Raw genomic sequence first — 15748 nt, 5'->3', positions numbered from 1 at the left:
TAAGCACCACACGTCCCACAGGCACTCACGCAAGCATCACACACATACAGAGACAACAACATCCACTGCCTCCACTGTGTCCCCCTCCTCCTCGTCTCCCTCCTCCCTCCCAGTCTCGTCTACACTCACACCTGCATGCACTACCACTACAGCCACTATGTCCCGCACCAGCACACCCACCACCACACCCCGCTCACGTGCACTCACCACCCCCACTACCATGCACACGTCCCCTGTGTCCTCTCCCAGTCTGTCTGTGACGCCCCCTCCCAAGATACGCAAACGCAGCCACACACCCACCCAACAGCCATCCACCTCACGACAGCCTCCAGCGCATGCACCTGCACCCAAATCCACAAAACTTACACCTCCTACAACCACCACCTCTTCCTCCACTCCCGAACCCCCTCCAGCTACCCGTCCCAGCGTCTCCAAACAACTTTTCCTGTCCACCCTTAACCTATTTCCCACCATCCCCCCCGTCCAACTCATAGGTCCCGTACTAGCACCTCAGCCACAAAATCACCGGGACCAGTGGTGCCTGTTGTGACAGGTATGTGGAGTGTATCGGCCACCAGGCCAGCCAGTGTATCATGGAGCCAGAGCACTGCCAGTCCGCCCTGTGAAGCACCAGAAGTTGGCCAGTGCCCAGCGGGAGAGGGGGAAGACTCCAGCCACCCACGCCGCTCACAGGGGTCCCGGGCGGAGTGTGGACTCAGCTGTGACTCCTCCCAAGGTGGGGAAGGGCCAGAAGAAAGCCGCAAAGTCTGGGAGGAGCTGCACGGCGGAGAAGACCGCCGTCATCCCCGCTGCCCAGGAGGGCCCCGCCAGCCACAGCCCCGCTGCCCAGGAGGGCCCCGCCAGCCACAGCCCCGCTGCCCAGGAGGACCCCGCCAGCCACAGCCCAGCTGCCCAGGAGGACCCTGCCAGCCACAGCCCAGCTGCCCAGGAGGGCCCCGCCATCCACAGCCCAGCTGCCCAGGAGGACCCCGCCAGCCACAGCCCAGCTGGGCATTGAAGGACTGCCAGCCCCAGCCCAGCTGGGCAACGAATGACCGGCAAGTCAAGCACCGCTGAACAGGGCAAGGACCGCTGCACAGGGCAAGGACCGCCAACTCAAGCACCGCTGAACAGGGCAAGCACCGCCTACTCAAGCACCGCAGAACAGGGCAAGGACCGCTGAAAAGGGCAAGGACCGCCAACTCAAGCACCACTGAACAGGGCAAGGACCGCCAACTCAAGCACCGCTGAACAGGGCAAGGCCCGCTGAACAGGGCAAGCACCGCCAACTCAAGCACCGCTGAACAGGGCAAGGACCGCTGAACAGGGCAAGCACCGCCAACTCAAGCACCGCTGAACAGGGCAAGGACCGCCAACTCAAGCACCGCTGAACAGGGCAAGCACCGACAACTCAAGCACTGCTAGCCCAGGAGCGGCAGGGGCAGTGACGCAACAGGGACCGTCACGGGGTGAGTGATGCACTCTGGGCACCTGTCCCCCTCCAGAACCAGTGGAGACATGCATCCACTCCATCTGTCCTGCACAGGATGAAGCACTCTGGGCACCAGTCCCCCTCCAGAACCAGTGGAGACATGCATCCACTCCGTCTGTCCTGCACAGGATGAGGCACTCTGGGCACCAGTCCCCCTCCAGAACCAGTGGAGACATGCATCCACTCCGTCTGTCCTGCACAGGATGAGGCACTCTGGGCACCAGTCCCCCTCCAGAACCAGTGGAGACTGTTATCCACTTGAGAAACTGTGGCTTTGCACTCCCCGGGATAGTACAGTGGGCAAACCACCCACTGGAGAGACTAGAGAGACTGTGGCTTTGCACTCCCCAGGATAGTACAGTGGGCAAACCACCCACTGGAGAGACTTGAGAGACTGTGGCTTTGCACTCCCAGGATAAAGCAGTGGGCAAACCACCCACTGGAGAGACTTGAGAGACTGTGGCTTTGCACTCCCCAGGATAAAGCAGTGGGCAAACCACCCACTGGAGAGACTTGAGAGACTGTGGCTTTGCACTCCCCAGGGTAGTACAGTGGGCAAACCACCCACTGGAGAGACTTGAGAGACTGTGGCTTTGCACTCCCCAGGATAAAGCAGTGGCAAACCACCCACTGGAGAGACTTAAGAGACTGTGGCTTTGCACTCCCCAGGATTTAACAGTGGGCACTGAGCCCCCTCGTGTATCTGGCATTGTGCACTCATCCGGCTGAGGTGCCCCCCCTTCCCTTCCCCCGAGGTGCCTGTTGTATTTCTATCTGATGCCCCTGCAGTGTTCTCTCCGTCATGTTCGGGTATCTTGTGTGGGCCTCGCCCATGCATTTTGAGCCCAGTGGTCCACGGACTATGAATGGTATATTACCTGGACTACTATTTGTGGTGTATATATTGTTAATAGTGTATATATGTATATTTTTGCTTACTCTATTTAGATATTATACAATGGTTACACTAATTTCCTTTTTTCTTTGCATTCTTCCAGGGGGGCTGGGGAGTGTTACTGTAATGTTTGGATATGCATTGGTGTGTGTGTTGTAGTGGGTGAGGGTGTTGGGTGTGTGTGTCCCTGGTTTTTGCCTCCCCACTCCCCTATGTCGTAGGTGCAGTACTCACTGTGGTCTTCGCCGCCGGCGTTGGTGCTCCTGGTACAGGAGCAGGAAGACTAGCGCAGGAAGAATATGGTGTTCCGGCTCCATGGTGCCCTCCTTCCTCGTGGAGTGTGATGAGGTGAGCGTTTTCCCTTCGAGATTCCTGTTTCCGCCGTGTTTTTATCCGCGTGAATCTGCCCCGGAAAAGGTGGCGGATTGGCCTGTCATAGTAGTGTGGGCAGTACATTGTCTCCCTCCTATCTGTTGGCGGTGACCGCCAAGTTGTTTGTCTGTACCGCCGTGGCGGTCTGAGTGTTAAAGTGGCTGTCTTTGTTGGCGGTTTCCGCCACTGTCGTAATTCAAAAATGTTTACCACCAGCCTGTTGGCGGTCTTACCGCCGCTTTAACACCGTCCGCCAGGGTTGTAATGACCACCTAAGTGTTTTGTTCAGAATCACAGGATGTTGAGCCGATGCTGAGACTCCAGCCTGGCTTCCCCAGCTCCGAAGTTGGCAGATCAGGCAATTAGGCCACATCCTCTTCCTGTCGCCACCATGGTGCAAGCGCACAATGCAGTGGATGGCAGTGCTTAATTTGTGCTTGGTGTTTCCAGTGCTGAGCACCTGCACTTATTTTTGTGGGACAGCGCTTAGTCTTCTGCTTCAAGCATTTGCTGCGAGCAAAAGACACATATGGGTAAGATGGAGGAGGAGAAAAACCAAAAAGTGTCACAAAGTGAGAAATCAGAAAGCTGCTAGAGTCAGCTGAGGAGGCAGGGAGTGGCTGTAAATGGATTGAAGAGGTATTCCGTTTTTCGAACTTTTAAATACAGCAGCCATGTGTTTAAGAGGAGGGCTTTGGGCACCGGCACCTTTTCATTTACGAATTAAGCAATGGAGGGACAGATGCATGGTGACAGAGCAGCAGTAAAAGATAGAACAATGAGTATATGGTGACAACAGAAGGATGGAGAAGGGGGATGAGCACATGATGACAGCAGAAAAAACATGAAGAATGTGGAAGAGCACATTGTGACTGCAATTTCCCTTTCTCTCCCCTCTAATGGTCATGGAGAGATGTGGATGACAACCCTTACAACTATGAGAAAGGTGTGGTTGATGTGTGAGAGCATGAAGACAAGCAATTTGCTGCCTGTGCAATGTAGTGCTTGCTGCTAAGCCCAGTGGGAATCTTCAGCCCCAATAATCCTCACACTCACATTGCCATACAGCTTGCAAAGACTGACATGTCTGTGGGTCGACTCAATGTTAGGAATATCATAGCAAGCCCATACACATAAATTGGAATGCAGTAGCTACTGGTGCCCTCCTCTGGGCACTGGCTGGTCAAAGGTCCCATGATGTCACTTCCTGTGAAGTTACCCACTCACACAACTTTTGATGGCACCTCCTGTGATGTCACCCATTATCAAAGGGCATGTGATGTCATTTTTAACATACCTGGCATTTTGTTAAATTGACATCCTGTCATACTAGGCTTTTCTATCATACTAGGCCAAAAATAAGCATACAGGCTGATCTGCAATGCACAATGGGCCTCTTTTAAGACTTTGACTTCAATACCCATATTTTTTGTTCCGAATGTAGCAGAAAGGCGCATTTAATATTTTTGTAATTGTTGCCTTTTTAAAGCCTGGGCCGCATTGGAGAATTGAATTGTGGGAGGTAGTTGAGGGGAAAGGAGGGTGCAGGAGGTGAGGCTCATTTTGACTCAATGTGAGTCACTTTCTGTGCTGTGAGGGCAGCTTGTGAGAACAGAATTAAATACGTAGACCTTCAAAACAGAGACAAAGGAGACAGGGACAGCTCATTCCCGAGATGGACACCATTGCTTTGGGCACCTGGTTGGGCTTTCACCATCTTCCACCATCTTTTTTGCCCTGCGACCCCCCTGGAGGAGTCTAACTTTGCAAGATCAACAAAAACTATGAATGAAGAACCCATGCCTGCAGAGGATGACTTTCGTTTTCAATCAGTGCCAAGTTTCAGACAGGTGTGTCCCACATCAGGAGGGCCTGGCTGAGCAGCAGCGTGCAACACCAGTGGTCGAGCACACACGCTGGCTTACTCTGCGAAGGGAGATGCTGTCAGCAGCTGGGGTGGTACCAGATTCAAATCAGCCTGGCAGAGGAGCGGAAACACCAATCCACAATGTCTCACGGTTGTCAAGGACCTTGAAGAGTGACATGACAACTGGGGAAAGACAAGCCTGGGTGATACATCCTTTTGCCCCAAGCTCCAGTAACCCCTGGCCCAAGCTGAGCCCTGCATGCAAGCCATCACAGTTGCAGTTTAGCAGTGGCCTGGGCACTGCACTCTGCCCAATAGGCTGGGGTAGCCTTTTCATGTGAATCCAGCGGCTCAGTACCATGGCTCAGTGAAAGCTCTCAGAGATCCCGTTGGGGAGCTTTCCAGAGAAATAGGATGTTGAGGGATGCAAAGGAGGATTTTTTCAATCTACTAAAGGTGTTCAGGATGGGGCAATTGGGAAAAAGCCTCCTAATAATTTGAAAGAGATTCAGCAAAGGCAATCAGTAACTGTTGTGCTCCATTTCCACTTCAACATTTGAATTTCAGGAGAAAATAGGCCATGTGGAATCTATGGTTCAGACTTTGGGTAAGCAGTTGTGGGGCCTACATTAAAGCATGGTGATAATGAACAGGAGAGATAGACAAGTGGAGGGTAAGATACAGGCTTTGCAAAACCGGGCTGCTGTGACTAATGAGGTGCAAGAAATGCCCCCTCAAGTAGTAATCTTACCTAGGTTATGTTGAAGTTTGAAACAAGGCTGGAAGCACTGGAATTGTACAGACAAGAAACAACCTCAGTGTCTTGGGGTGCACAAATCGATATTGAATGAACCTTTCTAATACTGAATGAAGGTTATTTTAAATGATTCATTGGGCACAATGAAGGTAGTCTTCCTTGATGGCGAGAGAGCGTACAGGAAGCCAGAAAGACTGAGCTTGACTCCTCCTTGGCTACCAGAACTTCTCAATGGACAGGGAGAGTATCAGTGCTCTTGGGGGCACTAGCCAGGCTCATGTTATGTGTGTGAAGCAACACAGGACAGGGTCTGTTTCCAACAAGACTTCTGGAAGAGCTGTGTATATACGCACTGACAGCAGATCCAAGATAACATCTAGTACTGATTAGATCCCAATTGAAATAAAACATGCAGAGGTTGTTTTCTCACTCTTCTGCTGCTGCACCAAGGGTTGAGAGTGACTATCACAACTCAGGAACTTCGAGGTGAAATTTTCAATAGTAGCATGAATGATAGGCCAGAGATGGTCTTGCTTCAAAATCCCAAATGAGTGAAATTTGAGAGAAATCCAATCGGCATGCAGTCTTACAAGTTCTATGGTTGGACAGCAACACATGAACTACTCTTTGCTTTTGAATGTGCTGGCTATAGATTAAAAGAAGAATCGTCAGTGTTTATGATCTTATGGCTGTGGACAGCTCAGAAGCTATAATGAGTGCTTTTAAATATTCATTGAAAAAAAACTTTTTGAGGTGCTGCTAAATTATTCCGTAGTGGTTCATTTAAATTACCTTAGTGCTGCCTAGGGTCCAATCAGGCCCTGCACTTTCAAACATCCTGTGGGTATGTGGCACAGGCCAAGGCCTGCCATGTATTGCGACACACGGAAAATGCTGGCAATGATGTGATGAGTGTCTGTAGCCAGACTGAGTGTGAAGGTGATGCCACCGAACATGGGACAGACTAATTAGGTGTGACTAACGCACAACCAGAATGTTCTATTTGTAAAAATAAACCAGTTGCATTGAATGATGGGCATGCATTAGTGTCTGATTATGCGAATTATAGCATGTTATGTGTATTTGTAGAGCGCACTATCACTTGGCGGGTATACTGCCGCTGAGCTGGTGCACAGGCCTAGCCTTGAGGATGGGGTCAGTCAAAGAGCCAGGTCTCAGCTTCTTTTAGAGTTCAGGAAGTGAGGAGAGGTCTCTGGGGTGCATAGGGATGTCTTCCAGGCTGTATGAGCCATTTTTGAGAAGGCTTGACTCCCGGTCCTGTTACTGTGTAAGAGTGCGATGTGTATTAGTAGGAATCCGGGAGAGCAGAAGAGCCTGGATGGTAGATGGAAGTAGATACAGCTTTAAGATATGTCGGGCCTGTGTGGTGTAGTGCTCTAAATGTGTGCGTGAACTGTGGACTTGTGTACTGGAAGCCAGAGGACTTCCCTAAGGTGTGGGATGACGTGTGCCCTGCTTGGGATGTTTAGTATGAGTCTAACCACTGTGTTCTTTGATGTAAACTCGAACAGACTGCTTTGTTATGTCTGCCGCCACCATCAGCAGCTAATTGCAAGATGTGATCACCAGATAGGGGTCTGATAAAGCACTCCATGGAATCTGCTGTAGGGCAAGAGAGGTGATCGTGATGGGCAGAACTCAGACTCTAAAATGTAACATGTATATAAGGATTAGCTGCTGACGGCTCATAAAAACATTCTTTAAAAACCCTTCTCTGTAGTTACAAGGATAAAGCGTTCACTGCAACTGATGCAAAGTTCTGTTGAGTGTTTTTTTATTTTACTGTAGTTAATGTCACTCTCGCTGTGGTAAATGTTTTGGTTAAACAACCTGCTTTAGTGAAATTCAGAGCAACGGGACTCTACACTCCAAATGTATTATAACGTGGTTTTCAATTTATTGTTCTGTGAATGAAGTGCTTGTTTATGAACTTGTACTGTGCAGGATCGTAGCCCCCACTATTAGGCACCACCCCTTGTCACATAGGACACACCCCCTTTGAGTCCCCCCAACCCCTAACCTTTTTGATGCCTCTTAAAGCACTGTGTTTTGTTAACCCAAGATCTGCAGAAACAGGTAATTCATGAGAAAAGAAGGAAAGAAAGGGAGTCGGTCTGAATGTTGAGACAGAAAGGACTAAAAATATGAACAGAGGGAGAGGTATTTATTTTAGGAACAGGGAGAGCAGGAATTGTTCAGGATATAAAGGTAAAGTTGGAACTGCACGGAAGAGTAAACAGCTCGTCCAGGAAGAACCGGAGAAGGGGAAAAAATGAAGCAGGGAGAGCGTTGACGGGTGATACGAGAAAGACAAGCGGGAAGGGCAGGACCGAGAAAAAATGGCCTAGAAGTGAGCGGGAACTGGACATGAGACAAATAAATCAGGGCCACGGAAATGGCTCACTGGAAAGAAATCGGGTAGAATGCGAGAGTGGGGGCGATGAGTGGTAGTGAAAAAAGATGGGTCAGGAAAGAGAAAGGAGGGGAGGGAACGATGGTTAGCAAGAGACAGCACGTAAACACTGAAACTAGCGGACAGCACCTATCCACTGACACCCGCGGCGGGTACGGTGCGCTTTACCAGCGCTCTGCACGTTCTGACCCGCATCGATAGCTCCTGCTTTCAGCCCCGGTCCCTAAAGCCCTCAATTAGCACGTGATGCTTTATAATTATTGAAAAACACACCTATAAACAATCGAGCAGATGTCACACACTTTACAGTCTCCACTCTCTCCTGCACGCGCGTTGAACTGGTCAGTCTGTCCGTCTACTTACAGCTCCGGGCAGGAAATCACAGCCAAAGTGATCGAGACGCCGCTTTTCACCCTCGCCCCGGGACCCCACCAGGGTGATGGAGATGGAATCCATGGTGTTGCCTTCGAAGGCAGTTCCTGTCACCACCTGTACTGTGTACTCAGCCATGTCCACGAGAGCAGCTCTGCGGCACTGGGTGACACGAGCGGAGTCCCTTCCTTTTTAAGGAACGCTGCGGCGTCTTCATAGACACCAACCCCTTTTACACCGAAGGCAGCCGCCCAAGTCCGTACCAGGTGCGCACGTCAGATAAATGACTGGAAACACTTCAAAGGCTGTTGGCGCCTGCCTCTTTTCCCTCAGAATAATAACGTGTTCAATGCAAATTTCCATAACGTGCATACTTTTGTGAGGAACATTTTTGCCACGACGTTTTGGAAGCCTTAGGAATGGTCGTTGTACTGACAACGTTAGCGCATTATTTAATTTAAACCACACCAATGAATTACAGGTCAAACAATACATAAAAATTGCAGTAATCAATCCATTACGTAATACAGTGGCTCCCAAACTTTTTTGGCCTGGGACTCCCTTGACTTACTGGCAATGGCAGGTGGGGGGATGTGAGCCTGGCCACTGAAGTACTTCCATTTTTCTCCCTGAGAATAACTGGGATGAAGGTGTTATAATCATAGATGTAATCCTAGCCTATCCACTGAAGCGCCCCTTTTAGTGTCAACGACTGATTGGAGGGACATTAAGTTCTCAGAGAAGTGAACTGTTACTGCATTGTTGCGTAGAGGTATTTAAAGAGATGTGGCTTTAGGTCATTCCTGAGCTGGGTCTGTGAGGCCCTGATAGATACAAGAGTGTTGTTTCAGATCTTAGGTACACTGATAGAGAAGGCCCGCCATCTAGTTTTTTAGGTCAAGCCTAGACTGCGTGCATGGGCTGCCTGCAAGACCTGGTGGAAAGAGTAAAGGACTTTGCCGCTGCCTGCCATTTACCATAGGTTAAAGACAGTGTCGTTCATGTTTTGCTGCCTCCTAACTGGTTTGGCAGCAAATACGTCACTTCCTGTTCTTGGAATATTATTTCTGTTGTTTGGCCGGACTATTTTTTTGTTTCCCCTGCCTCTCGTGTTTGTTAGTAAGAACTTGTGCTCACGTGAGTGGTTTATTTTCCGCGTTTGCCCTTCACTTGGTCCTTACTTTACATAATCAGTAACTACATGTAGTTCTGTCTTGTGTGTGTCTTTTGTACCTTTGTTTGTGGCTTTAAATAGCATGAAATCGACCCAGGTATTGAATCCTCAAGAGCGGCTCTCCCTGCACAGCGGGAGAGCCGATACTACATTATTCACTGCACACGAGGAAACTCACCCCATGATGCTTTACGGGCATTCTTTTTACAACACATTTTTGCCTATAACTCAGCCTGTGGTGGTCCTAGGACAATGTGACCACCACCAAAACAATCAGAACATGTGCTCTTTTTGTCCAGGCCATCTTCCAGGACACACTAGGTTAGAGGTGGCCGAAAAAACATAACCTCTTCCACCATTCAAAATATATTTAACATCTTTTATAGTTAGAACTTTTGTTTTAACAGCTGAAAGGAGTTTGTGTTATAAGGTCTTTGTAATAATATTCTGACAGCCCTGCCAGGCTGGCAAATGTGTAATGCACTATGATCTCCAGGGATTGAAGGATGATAATTGCCCCACAGCACAACTAACTCAGTCGGCTCCACAGGGACATCTAGACAGTGCCTACAAGCTGTTAGGTCCACAGGGATATCTATCCACGACCAGTGGTATTGCTCCCTCTTCTATTGACTCTACAGGGACATCTAGTAAGACCTGCAGCACTGCATTCTGTGCTGCTGAGTCCACCATGAAATGATATTTAAAAGGCCTGCTAGGCCTGAAAATGTGTAATACACTATTTCCTCAAGGGACTGATTATATGGTTACACTGCAATGTTCTTTGTCATTCTTTTCTCATGTGCTTATGTCCTCAAGGGGCTGACTCTATGGTTACATGACCAAGGGCCAGATGTAGCAAATTTAAAATTTGCGAGGTGCAAAGTGCGAGTCCATGCGACTCGCACTTTGCACCTCGCAAATTCGTATGAAACTCGCTATGGGGTCGCAATGACCCACCTCATGAATATTCATGAGGTGGGTCGCAAATTGCGGCCCCATAGCGAGTATAGGCACTCGCAAACATGGAGGCCTGCTGTCGTCAGCAGACCTCCGTGTTCGTGACTGCTTTAAATAAAGCAGTTTTTTTTGTTTTAAGTGTAGCCCGTTTTCCTTAAAGGAAAACGAGCTGCACTTAAAAAAAAAACGAAACCTTTTGTTTCGGTATTTTTTCAGGGCAGGGAGTGGTCCCTTGGACCACTCCCTGCCCTGAAAAAATGTTTTTGGGTCCAGTCACAAACTGGAAGGGGTCCCATGGGGACCCCTTCCAATTTGCGAGTGGGTTACCATCCACTTGAAGTGGATGGTAACTGCAACACCATTTGCGACCGCATATGCGGTCGCAAATGGTATTGCATACCACTAGGAATCGCAAATAGGAAGGGAACACCCCTTCCTATTTGCGATTCTGAAATGCATTTTGCGAGTCGGTCCGACTCGCAGAATGCATTTCTGCATAGGAAAATGCGATTTGCAACTCGCAAACAGCAGTTTTTGCCGTTTGCGAGTTGCAAATCCTTTCCTACATCTGGCCCCATGTTTCTTCCAAACGCTATTTTTACTTTGGTGCCCTTAGCGGCTGTTCAAACCATTACAGTCTAATGCCAAGTGTAGAAAGGAATGCACAAACACAGTTTATTTCTGATAATGGTTTAATGTGCTGCATGGCTAAATATTTATTAGGCCCCAAAGGCGAGAGTGTAATTATCATTTACAATATCAACAGCTCTAACTTTCGCTAATGCGAGACGTATTGCATTGCAAATGCTTGTTGTTTTTTGCACTTTTTTTGCCTCCTGTCTGATGGTAACATATTGGGCATCAAAAACAGAGCACTGTACAAAGTCATCTAAACATTTCTAATAAAAGTAAATAATTTCATGATGCAAGCAAATTCCTTCCTCAGGCAGGCACATTCAATTTTCTAAAGGTGGGTTTACGCCAAAATAATTTGGACCAGGCCACAGGAGAAATGTCTGTGAACTGGAGTCACTACCTCAGTTGATGACCTACCCGAAGGGAATGTAGCAGGACAGAGGTGGGCTCACTACTGGGTTTTCCTTAACAGAGACAGGTAAACAACAAACTCCTTAGTTTCTCTGCAGACTACCATTCATTTCCCCCCCACGCCAAGTTACTGAATAATAAAAAATGTTTACACTTGCACGTCAGGAGACACAGCATATATTTCTGCGTTTTTAGTTGCTGGGCTGGCATAACTGTGACTGGAGTTTCTTGGTCTTTTATGGAGGTTAAGGAGCCTTATAAAGCAAGGAAAGATGGACCCTAAATAGAGGAAAAAGACAAGGACTACGCCTGCCTTCCTTTCTCATTGTCTTAGTTGGATGATTAGTTAGATGGATGAGGTTATAAATGGGACAATAGAAGTGGGTACATTTAATATCTCTTACAGTACATTTCTTTGGTAATTATCTTTTGCAGTTTGTCATGCTTAAAATAAGCCGATTATGCCAAATAAATACTTTATTGGTAATTTTTGGAGAAAGGATAGGAAATGAGAGATCATCCTCAATGCAAGTGAGCCAAAGTGAGTGACAGCAAAAAAGGGAACATTTTATAAAAGGCACGGCTATTCCATCCCAGAAAGTTATGACACTGGCTTTATACGACCAACAGGCAGTTCACTGATGCCTTATAGGAGAAGGGAAGCACAGGCCTCTGAGCACCTTTCAAGAGGGCTATCTGAGCCCTGCACCCAGCTTCCATCCATGCATTTCTCACACATGCAAAGCTGCAGCAGTTGTGGCTTATTTCTCTCTCTTTGCTGACATGCAGGTCAGAGCAGGAAACCCTGCTGGAGGCTGGAGGGGCTACTAACATTCACTTCTGCACTCTAAAAATAATGCACTGCTGCCATCTACTGGAAAACTATAAAGGCTTATTGTTAGACTTTTCATCCTTGGCGTGGTCTCCCTTAACTTTTTGCCTCTGTTCCCCAGGTTGTTGATGTGTGCTGGACTCTGATTTTGCTGTTTTTGTTACTCTGGGCACTTTACCACTGCTAACCAGTGCTAAAGTGCAAGTGCTCCTGTTTAAATTATATGTAAGTGGTTCATCCATGATTGGCATATTTGAATTACTAGTAAGTCCCTAGTAATGTGCACTGGAGGTGCCAGGGCCTGTAAATCAAATGCTACTAGTGGGCCTGCAGCACTGGTTGTGCCACCCACATAAGTAGCTCTGTAATCATGTCTCAGACCTGCCCCTGCAGTGTCTGTATGTGTATTCTTACACTGTAAATTCGGCTTGGCAAGTGTACCCACTTGCCAGGCCTAAACCTTCCCTTTCCTTACATGTAAGGCACCCCTAAGGTATGCCCTAGGTAGCCCCAAGGGCAGGGTGCAGTGTATGGATAAGGTAGGACATATAGTAATGTGGTTTATATGTCCTGACAGTGAAAGACTGCCAATTTCGTTTTCACTGTTGCAAGGTCTGTCTCTCTCATAGGATAATATGGGGGCTACCTTTAAATATGATTAAAGTGTAGATTCCCCTAGAGAAGAGATGGACAGGTGGAGTTTGGGATCCCTGAACTCACAATTTAAAAATGCATCTTTTAGTAAAGTTGATTTTGAGATTGTGCGTTTGAAAATGCCACTTTTAGAAAGTGAGCATTTTCTTGCTTAAACCATTCTGTGACTCTGCCTTGTTTGTGGATTCCCTGTCTGGGTCAGTTGACAGTTGGGTTGTTTCTCACCTCACACCAGACAGTGACACAAAGGGAGCTGGGGTGTGATCTGCATTCCTGATTAGCCATCTCTGCTAGGAGGGAGGGGTGGAGTGGTCACTCTCATCTGAAAGGACTGTGCCTGCCTCTGACAATGCTGTCTCCAGCCCCCTGGTGTGTGTCTGAGGCCTTGCCTGGGCAAGGCAGGATTTCACAAGAAGGTGTGAGTCCCCTTTGAAGGAAGGTGACTTCAAAGACTAAAATGGGTATAAGAAGGGCACCCAAACTTACAAACTTTAGAAACACTTCTGGAATCAAGAGGAACCTCTGCCTGGAGAAGAGCTGATCGCTGAGGAACAAGTGCTGCCCTGCCTGTGACTGTGCTTTGTGGAGCTTTCCTGCAGTGCTGCTTCTGCCTGAGTAAGAGGGCAAAGACTGGACTTTGTGTGCCTTCCATCTTGAAGAAGAAATCTCCAAGGGCTTGATGTAGAGCTTGCCTCCTGTTGTTGAAGTCTCAGGGATAGCAAAGACTTCTTCCTGCCAGCACCTGGAGTCTCTGGAGAGACCCCTACTCTGCTCTGTGGTGCCCTTCCAGTTCCTGGGACCCTGAAAGGAGAGGCTGGCAGCCTAAGGACAAAAATACACGCACCGAGCACCGTGCGGAGAAAAGATCGACGCGAATCCGATCGCGGCTGAGAAAACGACGCGACGCCGGTTCCGCAGCTGAGAAACGACGCCGCAGGAAACGCGACCGAAAAACCGACGCCCGGAGCAGGAGAAACGACGCGCAGCATCGCTGACGGAGGCTGAGAGATCGCACCCTGCGCCGCGGGACTTTCGGATCGTCGTGTGGCTGGCTTTTTCAACGCGCACCGCCGTGCCGAGTTGTTTTCGACGCACACAGCCGTGCAGGGTTACTTTCGACGCACACCGCCCGTGCGGGGTTATTTTTGACGCAAACCAGGTACATTTACACGCTAGCAGCGCTAGTGTGTTGTTACAACTACCTAAAGACTCTTTTTATTTTAAACCTTTAAAAAATCATAACTTGACTTGTGTATGTTGGATTTTTGTCGTTTTGGTCTTGTTTTGTCTAGATAAATATTTCCTATTTTTCTAAACTGGTGTTGTGTCATTTTGTAGTGTTTTCATTAAGTTACTGTGTGTGTTGGTACAAATACTTTACGCCCAGCACTCTGAGGTTAAGCCTACTGCTCTGCCAAGCTACCAAGGGGGTAAGCAGGGGTTAGCTGAGGGTGATTCTCTTTTATCCTAACTAGAGTGAGGGTCCTTGCTTGAACAGGGGGTAACCTGACTGTCAACCAAAGACCCCATTTCTAACATTGTTGACCAGCGGTCGGGATTTGGACTTGTATTTGTACTTGACATACAGTAATTAAGTGTACACTACTGTTTTTGATCTCAGACCACTACGTGACCACATACTACTAGTCTTGTGATTTTTGTTTTTACTTGGACTGTTTTTCTCTGCATTTAGTTTCTTTTTTTTCGCTGATCCCGGGATTGACCTTGCTGAAACTTCATTTGAGAACTTGCTTTTCTGTTTTTGGAACTGTGCATATTTTTTTTAACCTCTCATCATGTCTCAGTCTGGAGATGCCCTAGCTGAAGCTGCTTTTGACTTGGAGAAATTGGAGAGCTACAAGGTGGCTCAGTTGAAGCAGTTTTGTAGTAATGTTGGCTGTCCCATTAAGAGCTCATCCAAGAAGGATGAGCTGCAAAAGGCGCTGAGGGCCTGGGTGACAGCCAAAGCAGCTGAGGGGCACACAGATGAGGAGCCAGAGGGGGAAGAGGAGTTGCAAGTCACTCACACTGATGTAGTGGGTGGGCCTGCTATGTCTCAGGGGAGAATCTCTAGGGCAAGTAGCAGTGTATCCTCCAAGGGTCTGACACCTGAAGAGTTACAGGACAGACAGGCAGAAAGGGAGTACCAATTGGAGCAGAGAAGGCTAGCCCTTGAGGAGAAGAAGATAACAATGGCTCATGAGCTTAGCTTGAAAGAGATAGATCATAGAAGCCAGTCCAGTAGGGATGGTGGCAGCAATTCTACAGTGCAGCCTGAGAGAAGGGTACACATCCCAAAAGACCTTGTGAGGGATTATAAGAGGGAGGATGATATCTACTTGTGGTTCAAGGGTTATGAGTCAGCTCTCCACATGAACCTGGTCCCTGAAGCTCATTGGGGGGCAGCCCTGTGGAAGCATTTTGAGGCAGAGGGGAGGGACACACTGACGGCCTTAGGGGATGCTCAGAGTCTCACCTACCCTGCCATGAAGGAGGCCTTACTTACCAGGTATGGTCTCACCCCTGAGCAGTACAAAGAGAAGTTTAGATCCTACAAGAGAAAGGAATCCCAAACATGGTTGGAATGTGTTGATTCTTGTTGCAGGTCACTGGATGGTTGGGTGAAGGGCAGTAAGGTAAACACGTATGAGGGGCTTTACAATTTAATTGCTTGGGAGCACTTGTACAGTTTATGTTTTCCAGAGCTGCGCCAGCACCTCATTGACAGCAAGCTGACTGACCCCAGGAAGCTTGCACAGGAAGCGGACCGCTGGGAGAGCACCAGGGTCCAAAAGAGGTATGGGGGAGACCACGCCAAGGGTGGGCAGGGTCCCTCTCAGAAGAAAGGGGGGGGTAAGGGCAAACAGGATGAGTTCTCTAAAGGGCCCTAAA

General features: G+C 48.4%; 1 protein-coding gene across 1 annotated transcript in view; it reads right to left on the bottom strand.

Annotated features, from left to right (window-relative positions):
• Nucleotides 1-8398, bottom strand: part of LOC138268101 (hydroperoxide isomerase ALOXE3-like) — a 343013-nt gene extending 334615 nt beyond the window's left edge. The window contains exon 1 of the mRNA XM_069217476.1: nucleotides 8181-8398. Coding sequence (XP_069073577.1) covers nucleotides 8181-8327 — 147 coding nt within the window. The 5' untranslated portion in view covers nucleotides 8328-8398. The remainder of the gene's footprint in view (nucleotides 1-8180) is intronic.
• Between the last annotated feature and the right edge of the window lie 7350 nt (nucleotides 8399-15748).

The sequence above is a fragment of the Pleurodeles waltl genome, chromosome 12, assembly GCF_031143425.1.
Source record: "Pleurodeles waltl isolate 20211129_DDA chromosome 12, aPleWal1.hap1.20221129, whole genome shotgun sequence".
Lineage (NCBI taxonomy): Eukaryota > Metazoa > Chordata > Amphibia > Caudata > Salamandridae > Pleurodeles > Pleurodeles waltl.
This window is presented reverse-complemented; position numbering and strand designations above follow the sequence as displayed.